A 19251-nucleotide genomic window follows, 5' to 3' on the forward strand; every position below is an offset into this window, starting at 1 on the left:
ATGTGCTGTGAGTGCAGGATCATTAGACAATTAAATCTATTTATAGTATTACGTGGATTGTGTTTTTAAGGCAAATCTAGATTTGTATTGAACTAATTAGTCCATTTTGGTTTGTTGCCTTACTCTACTTTAGATTTACTTTTCCGGTCAGCAGAGACTTTTATTTTATGATTATTATTTTATTTCAGGTGTCCAAAAGGAGACAATAATATTCGGTATAAATTGTTATGGGGGGTCAATTTGAAAAGTTAATATTAAAAACAATATGTATATTTGCCCTTAAGATTTACTTCTGCAAAATTAGTGATATCTTCTCGATTTATCTTCCCTTATGTTCTATATAATATTTTTTTTTTATTATTGATTTAAGTATTATAAAATCTATATGCAATCTACATAAAAAATAAATATACAAATTCAATAAAAAGCTTGCAATTTTTTAATAAAATCCACAGGATCAAATTCTTTCAAGCTGCGTAGAGGCGGCATCTATGGTTTGTTCTCGCAATGACGATTTACCTTGACGAAGCCTCAAAGTATGCTACAAACATACAAAACATTTCCTGCACATGTGTTATTATTTGAAAATTGAAAAATCCTTACATTTATATCTATCGATTTGGAAAAGAACACCCAAATCGTTCTTAAAATGTCGAAGTTACGACGAAAAATTTGTATTTGGGGCCATTTTTACATGAGAGAAATATTTTATGAATTTTCGGTTGGTTTTCTGGAAATCCATGAATGATAATCGATACGTAAATGTAAAAATAAAAGTTTCATTCAAAATCCGTTCAGGTCCCACAGGTTTATAGCTACAATGTGCAACTTTAATTGAATTCAATCAAACTGCGCAACGAACGTTAATTTGAATATATGGAAATGTTGCCGGACCGCAAAAAAAAAGATCACACCAATGTTAAATAAAATAGACTTGTTAAGAAAAACTTAGACCTATAAAAAAGTGCAATTTATTTAATAATACATAATATACAATAGCTAGAAAGAATAATTTAGTTTTAATAATTTAACAACACACAAAAATATCGATTACATACAAAACTCGATTCTTAAACTGATAAAAAAAGAAACATCGATATATGGATACGGCACCATCGATGTTTCACCATCTCTAACTCTGAAGGCTGAAGTAAACCGCCTGCTTATAAAACACAATGTCTTTTAGTAATTTATTAATGAAAACGGGTGCAAATGGCGGTTTGCGTGGTCCACAAACCGCAGCGCTTGCACTCCTCAATGTTGGTGCACGCCACGGTCACACGATGCGTGGTAAGCCGCCCGGTGTGGCACGCAGTCTGGAACAGCGATTGCGGGGTAAGTGTTGCTGTATGTTGATGTAACCACCCGGTCAAATCACTAACGCACTGAATTCCAGACGAGAACGTCACCGATCCCGATGTGGTAGCCCGCATCAACATTGGCTTTCCACAGCTGAAGCCATCGCGTTCCGCTCAACTGAAAGCACGCCTAGAGCACCTGAAGGCACAGCGTAGCAGCAAGGAGCTGGAGCAGCTGGCACGCAGCAACAAGCGTGAGTAGCAAGATGAAGTAGTGTTTATTGGATTATTAATTAAATGCATTTGCATTATTCACAAAGTGGTCATCGACTTGGAGAAGGTGCAGCAGGCGTATGTGAAAACTACCGGGCAACATGATCTGCGGCTGCTAGCGGATCATTATGGCATCTTCGAGCATCTTTTTGGCAGCGCCTACTTTGTGCCACGCGTGCCCCTGACCATACGCTATGAGCTCGATGCAAATAACCTTAGTCCCGTCTACAATGGCAATGTCATCAAGCCCTCGGAGGCACTCAAAGCGCCATTAGTTGACTTCGATGGCCAGTTGGATCCTATAACCGGCAAGACGTCGACACAGGGCGACAGCTACTGGACGCTGTTACTTACAAATCCCGATGCTCATTATACCAACGGCGAGGCCGAGTGTCTGCATTGGTTCATGTAAGAGAACTCCGAATCCGAAAAACCTCTCAATTATTGCATTACTTTTTGTGGACAGCTCCAATATACCAAATGGCAAACTTAACGAGGGCGAAGTCTTGGCTGACTATTTGCCACCATTCCCTCCCAAGGGCGTAGGCTATCAGCGTCTCGTCTTTGTGCTTTATAAGCAAAACGCTCGCTTGGACTTGAGCGCACACAAACTGGATGCCAAGGATCATGTGAATCTGGAGAAGCGCAGCTTCAGCACGCTGCAATTCTATCGCCAGCATCAGGATGAGCTGACACCAGCGGGACTTGCCTTCTACCAGTCCAACTGGGATGAATCCGTGACGTCTTTGTACCACAATGTGCTGCGTAAGTTCAGGCGAATTAATTGCAATCGCATTTCCATTAATCTTCATCGTTCTGCTGCTTGCAGAGCTGAAGGAGCCGGTGTTTGAGTACGATTTCCCCAAGGCGTATTTGGCAGATCAAAAGTTCTTCCCACTGAAGCAGGCGTTCAATCTGTACATGGATAAGCATCGCGACCCCAAGCAAGTGAACAAGGAGTATCTGCAGCGCAAGCTGGCACAGACGCATCCCTTCGATGGTCCAGAGCCGGCGCTGCGTTTCCCCAATGCGCATCCCATACGCGATGTTCCCTCGTGGCTGCGCACCGAGATACGCAAACGTCGACTGGGCATTGGACGTGTGCAGGACTATTAAATAGTCGTGATTGTTTAGTTTTGGTTTTTGTTTTGTATTTTTGGTTAACAAGTTTTGCTGTTGCTGCTGCGCGCATTCGTTTTACATGAATTGAATTTGATTGCAAAATGAAAGTAGACGCATTGCGCCTGCTTTTTGGTTGTAACATATTGTGTTAAGTATGATTCGTGCACATGCAATTACAAAATACAAAAACAGATAGTTTAAATAAATACGTTTTAACATAAACATTACCACATAGTACATAGTACAAATTGTATTGGAAAGAACAGAGCTAAACGCTATGGAATCTCGCGAGTTAACAAACATTTTTCTCAGAGCCTGTCTAGTTAATTAATTAAGTTGCATTTCGTTTAGATTTTCGTTCGTTTTTCTTGATTTTTTGATTAATTTACGTTCTTACGATTTTTTGGCACAGTTTTGTTTTGTTTTTTCTTCATGCAATCATTCTCAATAAGTACTCGTTATGATTGAAGCTTAAGTCTAAATGCCGATCTGTATAGTCGATCTTTGTATAACTGGAAGTTTTAGGTCTGCGCTTTGCCATAGGCGCCCACTGGTGGCCTGTACATGGCCGGCAGCATGATCACCTGCGGCAAATTGAAGGCATACTTGTGCTTGCCAATATTCTTGAACACATTGTCCATGCGTGTGCCCTCGCTGCAATTAAAGAATTACCATAAGAGAGACAAGTGAATAATAGAAGAAGCTACGCTACCTGCGCATCGTGCTCAGTGCATAGGGCACATGCTTGGCGGGCAGCTGAAACTCCCGGACGAGCACACGACACTGCTCGAGGGTGACAGCCATGCCGGTGCGATCCTTGGCGCTTTTGCATGACGTGAATCGCAGGCCGCCCATCAAACGACATGCATCCTCGGCCAGGTGCAAGATCTTCACGTCCTTCGTCACATTGGCCCGCAACTGTTGCTCCATGAAGCCCAGGACCGAATGCAGCGAGTCCAGCGGATCGGCGGTGGCACAGTTCATATCCACAGCGGCAGCGGTTGCACTCAAACCCAACTTGCGATAGCGACTAAAGTACTGCTGCAATCGCAGATAGTTGTCCAGATTGGAGCGATGTTGTTCACGGGTCTGACCCAGCGTCGCCTTCTCGTTGATGCCAATGTTGAAGAAGACGGGCGTGATCTTAAAGCTTGGCAGCTGCCCGTTGTTGTGCGGCAGCGCATGCTCCGGCACCGGCAACAGCACTTCCAGTGCCTGTCGCGATCCCGTGATCCGTGGCATCGGCGTCCGTTCACTGGGGGCAGCCAACACCAAGCGAAAGCTGACGGCCGACAAGTCCTCGATGGCAATGCACATGTCACTCCACATGTCCGTCTCGGCGCCATACAGCGACAGCAGTCCCTCAAAGTACGCCAGCGGTCCCAGTTCTCTCAGCAGCGTCATGTAGGCGCTGTCCAGCTCACTGCCCCAAAGGCGCAGCATCAAGGCGCTGACCAATGCCGTTAACTGCAAAAAAATCAAATCGAAAATCGAAATGTTTTAATGTGGGCAATTGACAAGTTGTTAATAATTCATTAATTAGCGGGCGAAGCTACACAACCAGATACACTATTCTGTTCTTTAAAAGTCCAGCCACAACTTCATCTTCAGCTACGCTTTAATGTTTAACTAGCGACCCATTTTAAACTTTAAATTTCCAATTTGAATTCACTACAAGTTGTAAGTTGGAAACAACGCCTTTGCCTGCGATCATCAAGATGTGTACTTTAGAAATATTGCTGGCCAGTTTTGGCCGTTAAATTTCCCTTTTGAATTGACAAGTTGGCAGCACTGCCTTTCCCAGCGATTCTCAAGTGGTGTACCTAAGCATCTACTTGCGCCTTTCGCAAATGTGATTTGTGATTTTTGGCAATTCAGTCTCGTTTAAATTTAATTGTAGATTCTCAACACCCTTCTCAAGTTGTGTAGCTAAACATCTACTTGTGTCTAATACATTTTCTTCTCTCAAATGTGACTTGTGATTTTTGGAAGTTAAACTACTTATTCAAATTCACTTGTAAATTCGATTCTCAAGTTTCACAAATGTGATTGGTCGTTAAATTTCAAATGTGAATTGGAAAGATGGCGGTAACGCCTTTCTCTGCGATTCTCAAGTGGTGTACCTAAACATCTCATTATGGCTAGCGAATTTTCTCTTTTTAAATGTGACTTGTGATTTTCGTGTCCGTTGAGCAACTTATTTAAATTTACTTGTAAATTCTCAACGTCCTTCTCAGTGATTATCAAGTCATAAGCATATACTTATATTATTTTTTTTTCAAATGGACTTTTAGAATTTGATCATTAAATTTAAAATTTGAATTCACTTGTAAATTGGGAGTATCTTTCTCAATGATTCTCTTGTTATGGTTAATATATTTTTTCTGTATAGATGTGACTTGTGTTTAGGGATTAAATTTGTAGTTGGAATAGAGTCGCTTCTCTGTGGTGCTTCAAGTACTGAAATCGAAATATGGCCAATATATTTGTTCTTCGCAAATGTATTATTTTGTAGAATTGAGTTGCAAATTGTGAACATTCAACCTAAATACTTAATACATGGCTATCAATTGTGAACTTTGATTTGAGTTGACCGACAAACAGAATATATTTCTTACCGCTTGAGAGAAGCAGACGTCACGTCGATACATGATGCTCGCCTGGAGTCGATTGCAGCGCACATCCTGCTGCAGCCGTTGGACAGAGTGCATCAGCCTGGCGGTCTTCAGCAGCCGATCCATGGCATGTCGCAGCTTGCGCATGCTGGGACGCAGTTCAGCCACCCAATCGGTTGTCAACGATAGATCCAAGCCATCGGTGAATTTGTTGCCCTTTTTAGCTGCCGGCAATGGCGTTGTTTCCTGCGTTGTCAAATCCAGTTTCAGCTGTGTTTGCGCCTGCTCCTTGTTGCTGGAGGCAGCTATCACATCGGGTGTCTGCTGCTGCTGCTGTTGTTGTTGTTGTTGTTGAGCCTGCGACTGTTGCTGCTGCTGTGGCGCCACCGTGAAACCTTCCCGCTTAATGGGCGCCTTGGGATGACGCAATCGGATGGCGGGACTGTCGCAGCGACCACAAAAGAACTTCAGTTTGCTCACCAAACACATGACGCTCGCCTCAATGTTCAGCTGGGTGAGATCGATCGGTTCGGGCTCCTCTGTGGGTCGATAGTAGTTGGCCGAGGGTGACGAGCTCATCAGCTTCGTATCGAGAAAGCCAGCAGGCGGCTGAGAAGAAGGAGGACGCGGTTGTCTCGCTCTAACCATCTCATCGAGATCGATGAGCTGCACTGAAGGCGGAGTTACGCCCTGCCAGCTGGGTGGCAGTGACTGATATGTTGCCTCGTCCAACGCGTTGACCTGTTGTTGTTGTTGTTTCAGCTGCTGCTGTTGCTGTTGCTGCTGCTCCAAGTTGCGCAGATGCGCATTGTAGCACTTGACCACATGCTGCAGCGTATCGATGGCATTGATGTCCAGCGAACTTGATGGCGATGCATTGCTCGGATGCCAGCTATTCGAACGCATCAACGGCTGACCGCGTGGCCACAAATCTGGTGGCGCCACCACCGGTGTGGCGAAATCCTCCAGCTCCGGCGACTTCAATTCCAAGGCGCTCAATTGTTGGGTGATCTTGCGAAACGGCGACATTGGCTCCATTAGCACATTCTCCGGCTCCTCGATGATGCGATGGCATTCGATGAAGTTCACCGCCTCCTCCACAATGCTCGGCTCCCAAATGTTGAGCAGCGTCCGTGTCTTTGCCACCATCTCGTTGCACAGCGGCATCATGTCGCGGGCACTCCGACGACTGGCCAACTGCAGCAGCTGCGACATCAGCTCGACGATCTCCTTGCGCAGCTGCTTGGTCGCCTGGACAGCATCGTTGGCCGCCTGCACCTTGCACGCGTTGCTCTGCTCCAGCTTCCAGGCTTTGCTCTCCTGCAGCAGTCTGTGTGGATGCATGGAAAAACACATTGTAAATTATTCAACTGTCGCATTTTCATAGTTGCTGCTCTTTAAATTGCTTTCAACTTGCACTAGGAATTTAGAAATATTGTATTGTAACGATATTGCGACTATTTTAATGCAAATTCTGATATACTACAAGCATTTTCTGTCTAACAAGTCAATTTAGCTTCTGCTCATCTCATTTTTAAATACATTTTTTCTTGAATCGTTTCCAATGAGCTACCAAAATGAACTTCAAAGTTTATTACTTGATTCAAAAGGATTGTCTAAAATACACCATTTTAAATTGCTTGAGACACTCAAAATTATAATAATAGTTACTATACAATATTTAATTTGCTTATGTTGCTAAAGCTTTGAATGCTTTTAATGCATGCCAACATTTATGAATACGGAGATCACAAATTATTATTTTTTTTTTGCCTTTTCTAAAGAAGCTGCAAGAAATCACTTGGAAGCGAGATTCAGTTGAATACAATTCTTCGACTTGAATTTGTTTTTTCCACTATTAACAAATTTATAATATGTATTTTGTAACTCATAAAATAAACTTATAATCCTTATAAACCAGTACGGTATTAATAAGTGCTGTCGATCAAAAATTACATTATATCTTTATCTCTTATAGTCTCTGAGCTCAAGGTGTTCATACGGACAGACAGACAGACAGACAGACAGACGGACGAACATGGCTATAAGGTCTTGGCTTTTGACGATGCTCAAGAATATACATACATATATACTTTACATTGTCGGAGATTCATCCTTCTTCATGGAGGCACAAAGTTATATTATACCCTTCTATGCTATGCAAAGCGGGTATAAAAATTAGAATGCTCTTTATACGCATACTTATGTAAATACAAATGATTATTTTACCCCCTTCGAAAAAAGAAAAACAGGATTCACTTATGGCAACAATAAGAGCGCAAGAAATATATTATATATATCATTCTTCTATTTTTCCCCACTATTGGCAAATTTATAATTTGTATTCTCAGCTATTATTACTATAACTATAATTTACGTATATCATTCTTCTATGTTCCCCAACTGGCAAATTTATAATTTGTATTCTTGAGTTCATAAAATAAACTTACAATCATTATGAAAATACCTATAATTTACATAACTTCTATAAAAGACTCTTACTGCCCACATTTACGATATATATATAATCAGACTGCGCTGTCGGTTTGGTTTATATTTAGATTTGCCATGATGAGGGTCAACCAACAAGTAAACCACTCTTGATAAGTACTCCCAATGGACATGGCATATCAAAAACACACAAATGCTTCTAATACCGTTTGTGCTACTCACTTGATGAGGCCGCCGCACTTGCGACCCTTGGCGTCGTGACGCGTAAACGCGCCCACAGTCACAATGTCGAGGAGTCCACGTCGCTGCAGCGTATCGTTCTGTGCCCACATGCGTTGCACGTGAAGATTGACGGGGAGGAACTCGAGGGATTCGTCGGTTTTGGTGGAGCTGCGCTTGTAGAAGACGCCGTCGCGCATCAGCTGCTGAATGTTCTGCTTGGCCTGCGAGTAATCCTTGAGGAGACGCAAATGCTCCTCGAGCAGATTCATTTGTCGCCACCGCCATTCGCCGCTCAACTCGCCCATGCCCGAGATCTCCTGCAGCAGCTCCTTCTCGCGCTGTATCCAAATCGAGAGCAGCTGCTGAGGCACCGCACAGCAGACTCTCGACTCCAGCATCGTCTCCAGCACACTGATGTCGGCGCCCAGCGACGAGTGCAGCCGATACGAGTGCAGGCGAGGATTGGCACAGACCCGTTCCATGCCACACAGCTGTGGCACAAAGAGACGCACGCCCAGCTTCGGTGGCAGCGATTGTGTGCGACGATGACCTGAGGAATTCAGAGAGTGAGAAAGATTATTAGTATTCACTTGATTAGCCATAGATTTCCTTAACGATAGTGATTGTACTATATTTAACTAAGGTTATGAATTCCACAAAGTTGTCAGTATTGAAATTAGAAATAAACAAAATCTATTTAATCACAATAATGTATGAATGTTGATTTTTTTTTAATTTGTTCGCTTAAATGTAATGAAAAGTTAGTTTTATTTTTGTTCATAATTCAATCATAATTATTAGTGGAAAATGATATAATGTTAAAATAAATCCTTAATTTTCCATCGATTTCTTCATAGATAGTGATTATTTTTAACTAAAGTAATCAATCCCAGAAAGTTTTCAATATTAAAATAAGAAATGAACAAAATCTGTTATAAGCATATGAAATGTCACCGAAAGCTTTTACAAAAGTCATAACTATTTAATCACAATAATTTATTATACATAATTGCTTTTCCTTTTCTTAAATTTGTTAGCTTAAAAAGCTAGTTTTATTTTTTCTTCTTATAAGTAATGTTTTTTTTTTATTCCACTACAAAAATCATAGTAACCATTTTTTAGTTTAATATTATTGTGCTCAAAAATAATTACGATCATTATTTGATATAAAATATCATCGAAAGCTTCTAATTAATTTTGCTTTTTCGTGTTCTCAAACGTAATGAAAAACTAGTTTTGTTTTTCATTCTTATAAGTAATATGTTTTATTTTTTTTATTCCACTACAAAAATGATAGTCACTTTATTTTTAGTTTGTTTTCGCTCAAAAATAATTACGATCATTATTCTTATTGTTTTTTTCACGTTACTTAAAAATATTTTAATCACCACAATTAGAATTTCAGATTATTTACTCAAAAATAATGATCATAATTATATTGAATTGTTTTTCTTTCAGTTGCTGCTTAAAAATAATGACTATAATTTGTGTTTATTTTGTTTATTGTTTAAAAATAATGATTACAAGTCTAAAGTTGAAACTAAACTGAAATCATAAACTTGAATATTGAGGAAGGTACTTGAACAAAGAATACTTTTGATGTAACTCATTACTTATTTATGATACAAGCTAAACTCAGTTAATCATAAATGAATTAAGCATAGTTAGCCAGCACTCTCTTTTCCGTAAATCAAAGTAGTAAAGTATTTAATAAATATATAAATATTTCATTTTTGCTGCCTAGTGTATTCAACTCACCTTTTTGCCGTCGCCCCGAGCTGTCGTTGGCCTGGTCGAACATCTGTGTGCTGGATCGCGGTGGCGGCTGCAGCAGACCACCGCCACCACCACCGCAACCACCACCGCCACCTGCGCTAGCACTAGCAGCAGCAGCACCCCTGGCGCCCAGTTCGGCAGCCGCCGCTTCGGGCGCCCAAGAGGCGAGCGTTATGAAGCCGCATTCACCGCGTGGCGAGCTCAACGGCAGACGGAGGCGAGTCGCATCCTGGATAAAGCCCAACGCCACCTCGGCGTGTCCCAGGGGCAGGGATGTGAGCGAGACGCGTTCGCGGACATCGTGCACACTGAAGCGCAGCCTGGTGTCGGCTCCGAAGCCGGCGCTGCGTAGGAAGCGCATGGTGCACAGGAACTGGGGCGTTCGTGTGCGCTCCAAGAGTTCGGTGCGTGCATGATGCCGCCAGAGGCAAGTGTCGCTGGTCGGTTGCAGCACCGAGCAGATGACGCGCGGATTTGGCGGACGACCGAAACCGTCCAGCGGCAGATTATCACAGGAGATGGCCGTCTCGCAGATGGGCAGCTCCGAGAGCTCCGACTGCGGCTCTGCAAGTTCTGCAAGACGACAAGAGGCATATGTAGATAGAGGACAAGTGCAATAAGTAAGAATGTGAGAGAGAGATTTCTTACAATACTATGAAAATAATAACAAAATCAATTAGTTTTTTCTTTTTTTTCCACATTGACAAAATTAAAGTTTATTCTTTGAATAGATCTCAGTTGAATATCGTATATGTCATATATCAGACCTGACTACAAAACTAACGATATAGTAGTTTAATCTATGGCGATCACACTAACACATCCAGATCCAAAATTATATATAGTATGTATATACACATTGTTATGGGGGAAATTTTGATTGTTTGTTAAGTAAGACTTACCTCGATGGGGTAATTCAAATTCAAGTAATATAGCTTACAATCTATAAAATCGTTGAATAAAGCTTGATACTGCAATGACACTGATATTTTCGAGTTTCGAGTTAGTTGATTAACCATAAATTTTGAAGCTAGTGTCATTGTAGCAAACAGCAAGTGTGGCCTGAGTTCTTTGGTCTTTGATCACATAAGCTTTAGTCTATACAGTAAATAGGAGATTTTGCGTGTGTGTGAGTGTGTGTGGGGTGGTTTGTTTGTGTGTGTTAAGCAAGTGTGTGTGTGTGTGCGCCAGTTGCAACAGTATTTTTTTTTGTTTATACAAACTAAAACATTTTTAACAATAAACCAGGTTAGATGGGTGTTTTGTAGTAGTAGTAGTAATGTAGTAGAGGGGCGGTGGGGCAAAGTAGGCAAACAAACAAACAAACAGTTGCCAACTAGATCCACACTTTTAGAACTGTATTAGATCACCTTCAAAGGGCGCCTCTGTTGCTGCTGTCGCAGTTGTTGCATCTTCTGTCCACAAGGATTCGTCGTCGTGTGGCAGCGGCAAACCCTGATCAATGCGATTGCCCATATGTGAGGCAATTTGCGCCTTCAGATGTTCGATTTGCAAATCGATTTGGGCATTCGAACACGACTCTATGCAACGCACCCAATCCAAGCGATCCGAGGCACTGTGCGTGACCAGCCGTTGCGTGGAACTGTCTTTGAAGTCTGTCGAAAGGAGCGAGAAGCATCATCATCATCAGCACAATCGTATCACAAATCATTTAGCAAACTTACCTAGATCAAAGACATAGCCAGCCAAATCGGGCAACTGGGCATCATCTTGTATGCGAGGCTGACAATCCTGGAGCACAAAAACGCCGGCGAGCGATGAAAAGGGATTCTTGTCCTTCAGATAGAAGAGCAGATTGCCGCGGAGCTTGCACCAGCATTCCAATTTAACTGTGTGTGAAGAGTGCGCACGCGAGAAAGAGATGGCAAAAAAATGTGCGTAAGCAAAATAACGTGTGTGAGTGAGTGAGTGGGTGAGAGTGTGATGAGTGTGTGATCCTTGGCTGTGGGGCTCTGGTGAGTTTTTTATGATCAATCCCAACCAGAGGTGGGATTCAGTTCAAGTTCAGACATCTCTATGGTGTGGCCTCACCACCAGAGTGTGATGGGTGATATCAGGGCGTGGTGAGAGTGAAGGTGATGGGTGATTGGTGATCGGTGATATCAGGGTGTGGGTGATAAGCGCAAAAGCAAAAATAAATCAACAAAAACAAATAGGAGAAAGGCAACAAAGAAACCTATTGCTACTCGCTGAGTGTGAGTGTGCGTTTGTGTGTGTAAAAGTGTAATATGTGAGTGTGTGTCTGTGCGTGTGCGTGTGTGTGTGTGTGGGTGTGTGTGCGTAAATGAATGTAATGAGCACGATGATGAAATCAAAGCGAGGTGAGGCGTGGCGAGGGGCGACTCACCATCCGTGCGCCAAAAGATGCCCTCCTGTCGCTCCATTATTATCAGCAGACCTTCTTTGTCAAATCTGGTCGATGGATTGGATACCAAGGAAGCCAGCTCCGCTTTATTGAATCGCATGCTTGCCAACACACACACACTTTCCTCTTGTTGTTGTTGTTGTTATTGCTGTTGTTGTTTCACTGGTTAGGCGACGGAGACGAAGACGGCAGCTGTTGGTAATTGTAATTGAGAAATTATGCGGATTTTGTTGTTTGGATTTGGGCAGAAGTGCGCACAAAATTAATGGATGATAATTGAAAAGCCATTGAAATACAAATTATAGAAAATAAACGAACTCAAACGCACTCGCTCAAGCACTCAGCGTAATAACTTCCAATTGGTGAAATATGCGGGGGGCGAGACGAGGGTTACTCACTCACTCACACACGCACACACACACACACACCTTGTAATAACGGAAGGTGTGCGTTTAATAATTCAAGAAATTACAAATATACAAGCAATGACAGCAGCTGTGGGAATTGGGGGGGCGGAGCGGGGCGTGTAGGGCGTTGGATAGCCAAGCACATTTGGTTTGCCGCTGTATTACATACCTTGTTGTCTCCTCTCCTCTCCACTCCTCTCCTCTACTCCACTGCACTTGACTTCCTCTCACGTTCTTACTGGCACTCACTTGCTCGTTCGCACTCTTTCGCTCTCGCTCTTGCACCTCTTCGGCTCTCTATCAAAATAGCACAGCTGACGTTGACAACAGCATGGCACACAAATGGCCGAAGCGCCGCTTCTGGACCACAAAGTGTTGTCTCGCCTTTTTCTTGTTTCTTTTTTTTTGTGCTGTTGTTTTGCAACTTGGCACAGAAAATATGTAGCACGCTGACCTGAGCGTTGTTGTCTGTCTGCTCCTGCTGCTTCTCCAGCTCCTGCTCCACTGCGCCTGCTTCTCTGCCACTGCCGCTGCCTCTGCCAACAAAAATCGGCAATTTTCAACTTCTCTTCTCTCTTCCTCACCAGCTGGCGATGCTTCAATAAATGTTGTTGGTTCGCTTCAACCTTCTCCTGTAGTCTGTAGTTTGTTTTGGTATTGCTTTTGCTTGATTTTATAGATTGTTCACATTTTTTGTTGTTAATTTAAAATAATTCGAGACGTGTATTTGTTTGTTTATTAGCCTCCACTATGCCTGTTGTAGAAGTGACGAAACTATCGATGCAACAATATTTCTGCTATTATTTTATGACTGACATGAAAATGTTGTGCAGCCAAATAATATCAATGCTTTTATTATAAAGTAAATAATGTTTTTAGTTGAATTTAGACTTGTTTAAAAAAAAAAGAGCTTCCTTTAAGCAGATTTATTCAACACCTGTGTCAGGGTGTGACCACAACCAACATTTTTAAAAATATATGTTTAGACGCAGAGGTAATATACCAAAATAATAAAATACCAATAAGTGTTACCTGGTTACACCTAATTTAATGTACAATGTATGCACAAATGCGCACTATTTTAAATATCATATTTATAATGCAAACATGTATTTTTAATGCAAAACTGAATGTTAATCACTTTCAGCTCAAGCTGAAGCACTACACAAAATTGTTTTCAAATTTAAATATAAGACCACCAAAATATAGCTTTATTATTTATTTGCCTTTTTTGAATTTTTAAGCCATTGGTAACTGTACACAAGTTTATGCTGTAACTGTAGATCTACTAGTAATATAATCATAAAAACAATTAAACAAAGAAAACCGAACTAATTTTGATTACCACCGATGCTAACAGGAGCGTTTGGCTGTTCTTTTTGCTTCAAACTCTTTTCGAATCGTTCAAACTCCTTATTTGCCATTTTGTCTGCATCATCAAAGACCTGTTCCACGGACTCCACTTCAGGTATATAGAATTGCAGCATATTTTGTACACCATTCTTGAGGGTGACAATAGAGCTGGGACAGGACGAACACGAGCCCTGCATCTTTAACTTGACAATGCCATTTTCATAGCCCATAAAGACGATATCGCCACCATCTTCCTGCACCGTGGGTCGAATACGTGTATCCAACAATTCTTTAATCATCATGACGGTTTCGTCATCATCATCGTAGATTTCCGTATCCGCATTGGGACGGGCTTCGTGTAAAATGGGTAAACCGCTGGCAAAGAAATCCATAATGATGGCAAACACTTCTGGTTTTATAATGCCCCATTCACCGCCCTCCTCCTTGGATATAGTTATAAAATCAGCTCCAAAGAATACGGCACGAACACCTTCCACACGAAACAATAATTTTGCTAAAACAAAATAAATTTTGATTGATTTCGTTGGAACACACATATGCGGAGAGCAGCTTACCCAATGGACTAGAGTGAGCTGTTGTGGCACTGGGGAAATCATAAGTATTTCCTTTGCCCAGCACCTCGATGCCCGGCAAAAACTTTAAGCTATCGGGATTCGGTGTGTCCTGCGTCTGAATAAACATGTTGCGCTTTGACAGCTGTTGTCCCATTCCCTGTGGAATTCCGACCAATGGCTGCTGTAGCAACGATTGTTTACCTACAAGCGATGGCGTTGAATAAGTTTTGCCTGCCGAAGTCGCCGGCGGCATGTGCATAAAATCTCTGGCCGCACATTGCGATCTGCAATTTCATAAAATTCCAGTTCATATTTACCACTTACTGTTAACAGCATATTTAAGTTGAACTTACATTTGACTTGCGCCCAGACGTGTATTACGCAAAGTATTTTTTTGCGGCGTAAGAAAGTAATTTCGACATTGTCAATTTCGTTTTTGTTGTAGATCTGACGAAACACACGCATAACAATACAAAACAGCTGTTCTTAATGCCAGTGCTGCCAGATAGTTGCAAAACGAAATACGATAGAGCATACGATATTTCGTTTTGCGTCTTGAATTAAAAATGCGATAGCTTACCGAGGGTAAGATATAGTTCAGATAGTGTATCTAATAAAAATAAAGATAAATCCAAGCTCGATTAAAAACTCTGAAAATAGTTCCACTCATTGATAGTGAATTTAATTTCCCATGATTTTTGAATATACAAAAAGAAATATATATGTACACTACTATCAAATTCATATTTATTTAGTTAAAGAATAAGTGATTATAATGGAAAAACATATACATGCATGTGTTTTAAACTAAGGAAATTGCTACATTATATACGTTGACATAATAGATTCTGGGATTTAGGATTCTGCAGTCCGTATGCATTTTAATACTCTTCGTAAGTGAAGTTCGTATTGAACAGACTGTTACAGACATTAACGGCGACATTGCGACGTGCAATCTTCTTCGAACGCCCATTGGCGGTAAACTCCTGATTGTCCACAATAACTCCCAGACACTGCATAATATTTGGTTTGTCGCCAATGCAACCGTGATCAACATAAGAAAGTCCTGGTCGCATCTATAAGTAAGGTATTTCAATTTCAGTTTCATACAAAGATTAGATAGTTTATAAATTTGTTTTACTTACAACGCATAATAATGTAGCTGGATGCATCGTCTCCCAGCTGGCTGGCAGCTCAGTCCGCACAGGCGGCTTCTTTGGCTCCTTGGGCACAACTGCAGCAGCGGCCGCTGGCGCATCTTGGGCATTTGATTGAGCGTTGGAATTACCACCGGATGAAGGATGCATTTCGGGTACAACGAAACCCTCGCGTTCCCATTCGGCAAACAGCTTGTAAATGGCAAATGAAGCCAAATTCAACATGGGTACATCATCTTCTGGTGTCTCAGATGGCTCGCCATCGTTTGTAACCATCGGCTCTGGTGCTCCATCGCCACCTGTAGTTGCTGTCTTTGGTGTTGAACGAGGCCTTGGCGTCATTCTGGCAATAATATAATCGCGCAAAGCCTTTTCGCAAGCCAAATTTTTTGATGCCATCTTCGAGTGACCCTTGCCCTCGTACTGCACCGAATTAACAGTGACAATAGCAGTAAAGCCGCCATCCGGGTTGCTGTTGATCGTAAAGTCACTGATGTTTATGCCCTTGACCTCGTTCAATGCCATCAACGCATTCTTGGGCACCATGGACTTGCGCAATTGACGATTCTGACGAAGTTTCTTGTCGCGCGTCCTCTCTACAAAAAAAAAGTAGAGAGAAAGAATTAAAAAACTATAGGTGATCATTATTATGTTGTCAATGTACCCGAAGACTTCTTGCGTTTTTGGAATATTTTCTTAAATGGTATTCTATCATCTTCAAAGTCCTCGCCGTTGTTGGACTCCATCTCAACATTTTGATCCGCGGCATCCGCTTCGCGGGAATTGTTGCTTTTTGCTGGAGTTGCCGGTTCTGCCTTGACGGTTATCGGCGTTGTCTCCACATTTTCCACTGGCTGCGGAACCGGCGTCGCAGCCGCTGCTGCAGCGGCAGCTGCATTGGGATTCTAAATAGGAAAATGAAATATTATTAAAGGTCCATCCAACGTTTGCCATAGCTTTTCACTAATCCTGTACTCCAAACTAGAATTATGCCATGTTACTAGAACCATCCTGTATCCTAACGCAATTTGTCTTATAATTTATATTTATTTTTTGTAATGACTGTATTTTATAGATGTCTTTTTGGTTTTTCAAAAATTAAAAAAAAAAGTATGCGAATATATTAAATAAATTTTAAACAGAAATTATATAGATATAATATTTTAATAAGTTCAAAATTTCATCATAATAGAAAATAAAATATGCAAAAATAATATATGAATATCTGAAATAATATTCGAATCGTTCTCCAACGCTTCCCTAGACTTAAGCTATAGTAGGTACATTTACAGAACCCCCTCTGTAAATACAGAACCACTTTTACAATGACATTTACGCTGCCCATTTGCAATACAACAACAATCCCCATTACCAATCTCGGAATGCCAAACGCGCCATTCAAGGGGAGATCTACTGCCGGCGTGGGCGTGGGCGTATTATCGCAGCACCTGCCTGCTGTGCCGGGCGATTTTACTAAAAACTATAGTTCAGGAATAGCCATGACCACTCCTACTACCCAAAGTGCCCAAACGAATCATTTTGGTAGCCTACTCGTTTGGGTACTTGAAGTGAAGAAAATGAGCATTGCTATCTAACGCAAAACTAATAATTTTAGTTACAATTTTGAATGAATCGATTTCCAGTAGCCCCAAAAAGTAACCCCAATCGCAAGCCGCAGCTGTTTATCGATAAATTCCTCTCCACACAAACCATTCATTTTTACACTTATATATGTATGTGTGGGTGTGGGTAGTATGTATTAGTGTAGCAGCCGGCGAATAAAAATGAAGAGAGTGGTGGGGGGATAACACTAACAATGCTAAGAACTTGCGATTAAGGCACGTTTAGTGGCTATTGCAAATAAATTCACAATTGGTTTCGAGACACACTTTCAATTTGTGCTCTGCAAATTATATAAATAAAAATAGAATTACTGTTATTGCGAAATTGTGAATATACATACATAATGAATAATCGTGTCTGTATGTTAATATGTATGATTGCTTGTATGTATTTATGTACGAAATTTATAGTTTATACATACATATGTATGTGTGTTTGTGTGTATACCCTTATCGATTCAAACTACGCATTGCATACACACTGTATGTAAGTATGTACATATGTATATGTATGTACATATTATGCAAGGACAAAGGCTTAAACCCATACTTACTTGGTGTAAACAATTCGTATGCACACAAACATACAAACGTATGCACACACAATATATTCATAGCCGCGCTATTGGTATTCTTAATAATCGTACCAGCTACGCATTACTCATGCCTATGTATACATTCATACAAACATTTACATATGTACATACATTGGCATATGTTTTGCGCAAAGTTTGTATTAATGAATAAATGGTACATATGTACATCATAGTGAAATTAAAATGAATGAACATTTTCAATGGGTATGCAATAATACTTTTGAACAGCAACTTAAACAAAACTACTTACATAGACACCACCAGAAACAAATGGTTTATTTACAACGTTGCGGCGTGTGCGGTTCATATTTGATTCTTAATTTTTGTTTAAAAACTGGACTATCTCACAATCTGTTGGGGCTGTTATTCTTAATGCGTTATTTTCGCAGCACAAAAAACTTCTCGGATCTTTTCGGCGTTTTTTCTTTCGATATATTGGATTTCAATATATTCTGAAATTTGCACAAAAAAATACCAAAAGAAAATAGTCGTTTTTTCACATGCTTAAGAAATGTGAAAATATCGGGCACCATTTTCCGGTATATTTTATCAGTCATGTGATATTTTATAGAGATCCGAAGCTACAAATGGGCTTAAATTTTTCGGTGAATTTCATCGCCCATTTTTTGCTGTGAATTTCACAGTGGGGAAGCAGCAAAACGGTCCTCGATTAAGTGTCGAAAAATGAGTCTCTGTGGAAACAGCATTATTCGTCGGGGTGTGACCATAAACAACAATTCGAAAATTAACGTTTTAAAATATATGGGGTGTACCAAAAACAATACAGATTCCCTACCTGGCGCTAATTTAAACAGATTGTTCGTAGCAAATGTAGATGATGCTGCTGATGATGAGAAACTGAGGCTGCTCATCCAAGAGTATGATATGATACTTAATACGCATAATACTGGAGCATTCGAAGATGATGATTACAAGAGCTGCACTATCAGAAGAATGCCATGAAGGCAACCAAGGGCGATGAAGATGACGAATATATGTGCACCGGCATCTTTTGCAGCCCGACAACCCAAACGAATCCAATTATTGGCAATCGGACACAAAATATAGCCATCCAAGTGAGCGTATCCTTTGGCTGGAGTCGGATTTCTGTGAGACAAACTTGTCGCAGCAATACTATGTTTACGTTAAAGAAGCTGTGTGCCACAATACCTAGCTCCACATATTACGTTGATTCTATTACTAAGTGCTGCAAAATGCTTTAAAAGCTAAGCATGCAGAAAATAAGCTACACAGTCGCCAATTATATTACCGTGTTTAGTAGTATTAACAAATATTGGGATTATCACAAACTTTGAATTGGAAGACCAGCTCAAGGAGTAGCTTTCTTTTCATCATTATTTGTACAACAAAATAATTATAATGAAGTTTTGCAAATAC

At 41.0% G+C, this 19251-nt stretch overlaps 4 protein-coding genes across 6 annotated transcripts; 1 reads left to right on the forward strand and 3 right to left on the reverse strand.

Annotated features, from left to right (window-relative positions):
* The first annotated feature begins 1119 nt into the window (after positions 1–1119).
* On the forward strand, positions 1120–2927 carry LOC133847117 (large ribosomal subunit protein mL38). Its single transcript, XM_062281917.1, has 5 exons — positions 1120–1335; positions 1397–1552; positions 1619–1979; positions 2038–2336; positions 2401–2927. Exons 1-5 carry the CDS (start codon positions 1176–1178, stop codon positions 2685–2687), a joined length of 1263 nt encoding a protein of 420 aa, XP_062137901.1. The 5' UTR covers positions 1120–1175; the 3' UTR covers positions 2688–2927.
* A 178-nt stretch (positions 2928–3105) lies between these two features.
* On the reverse strand, positions 3106–12335 carry LOC133847116 (inositol polyphosphate-4-phosphatase type I A). Its single transcript, XM_062281916.1, has 8 exons — positions 12126–12335; positions 11443–11607; positions 11128–11373; positions 9740–10330; positions 7982–8531; positions 5312–6638; positions 3406–4160; positions 3106–3347 (listed from the first exon to the last, which is right to left on the reverse strand). The coding sequence occupies exons 1-8, from the start codon at positions 12241–12243 to the stop codon at positions 3215–3217; spliced, it is 3885 nt and encodes a 1294-aa protein (XP_062137900.1). The 5' UTR covers positions 12244–12335; the 3' UTR covers positions 3106–3214.
* Positions 12336–13754: 1419 nt separating this feature from the next.
* LOC133847975 (NFU1 iron-sulfur cluster scaffold homolog, mitochondrial-like) lies at positions 13755–14991 on the reverse strand. Its single transcript, XM_062283332.1, has 3 exons — positions 14832–14991; positions 14479–14762; positions 13755–14417 (listed from the first exon to the last, which is right to left on the reverse strand). Exons 2-3 carry the CDS (start codon positions 14735–14737, stop codon positions 13882–13884), a joined length of 795 nt encoding a protein of 264 aa, XP_062139316.1. The 5' UTR covers positions 14738–14762; positions 14832–14991; the 3' UTR covers positions 13755–13881.
* Positions 14992–15203: 212 nt separating this feature from the next.
* Positions 15204–18262, reverse strand: LOC133847974 (uncharacterized). Of its 3 annotated transcripts, XM_062283331.1 has the most exons (5): positions 18104–18215; positions 17008–17538; positions 16300–16540; positions 15624–16231; positions 15204–15554 (listed from the first exon to the last, which is right to left on the reverse strand). In XM_062283331.1, exons 3-5 carry the CDS (start codon positions 16379–16381, stop codon positions 15360–15362), a joined length of 885 nt encoding a protein of 294 aa, XP_062139315.1. In that variant the 5' UTR covers positions 16382–16540; positions 17008–17538; positions 18104–18215; the 3' UTR covers positions 15204–15359. The 3 variants fall into 3 exon arrangements, with proteins under 3 accessions (XP_062139315.1, XP_062139313.1, XP_062139314.1); XM_062283329.1 differs by lacking the exon at positions 17008–17538 and having other exon boundaries at positions 18104–18262; XM_062283330.1 differs by lacking the exon at positions 17008–17538 and having other exon boundaries at positions 16300–16527; positions 18097–18261.
* Positions 18263–19251: the final 989 nt, after the last annotated feature.

The sequence above is a fragment of the Drosophila sulfurigaster genome, chromosome X (assembly GCF_023558435.1).
Source record: "Drosophila sulfurigaster albostrigata strain 15112-1811.04 chromosome X, ASM2355843v2, whole genome shotgun sequence".
Lineage (NCBI taxonomy): Eukaryota > Metazoa > Arthropoda > Insecta > Diptera > Drosophilidae > Drosophila > Drosophila sulfurigaster.

Coding starts and splice junctions, on each gene's coding strand:
- LOC133847117 (XM_062281917.1), top strand. CDS start 1,176: ATGTCTTTTAGTAATTTATTAATGAAAACGGGTGCAAATGGCGGTTTG. Junction 1,980..2,037: donor GAGTGTCTGCATTGGTTCAT/GTAAGAGAACTC, acceptor TTTTGTGGACAG/CTCCAATATACCAAATGGCA. Junction 2,337..2,400: donor TTTGTACCACAATGTGCTGC/GTAAGTTCAGGC, acceptor TGCTGCTTGCAG/AGCTGAAGGAGCCGGTGTTT.
- LOC133847116 (XM_062281916.1), bottom strand. CDS start 12,243: ATGCGATTCAATAAAGCGGAGCTGGCTTCCTTGGTATCCAATCCATCG. Junction 11,608..12,125: donor CATCTTTTGGCGCACGGATG/GTGAGTCGCCCC, acceptor CTTCACACACAG/TTAAATTGGAATGCTGGTGC. Junction 8,532..9,739: donor CTCGGGGCGACGGCAAAAAG/GTGAGTTGAATA, acceptor TGAATTCCTCAG/GTCATCGTCGCACACAATCG.
- LOC133847975 (XM_062283332.1), bottom strand. CDS start 14,737: ATGCACATGCCGCCGGCGACTTCGGCAGGCAAAACTTATTCAACGCCA. Junction 14,418..14,478: donor AGCTCACTCTAGTCCATTGG/GTAAGCTGCTCT, acceptor ATTTTGTTTTAG/CAAAATTATTGTTTCGTGTG.
- LOC133847974 (XM_062283329.1), bottom strand. CDS start 18,160: ATGAACCGCACACGCCGCAACGTTGTAAATAAACCATTTGTTTCTGGT. Junction 16,541..18,103: donor TTGTTTCTGGTGGTGTCTAT/GTAAGTAGTTTT, acceptor TTTCCTATTTAG/AATCCCAATGCAGCTGCCGC. Junction 16,232..16,299: donor AAAACGCAAGAAGTCTTCGG/GTACATTGACAA, acceptor TTTTTTTTGTAG/AGAGGACGCGCGACAAGAAA.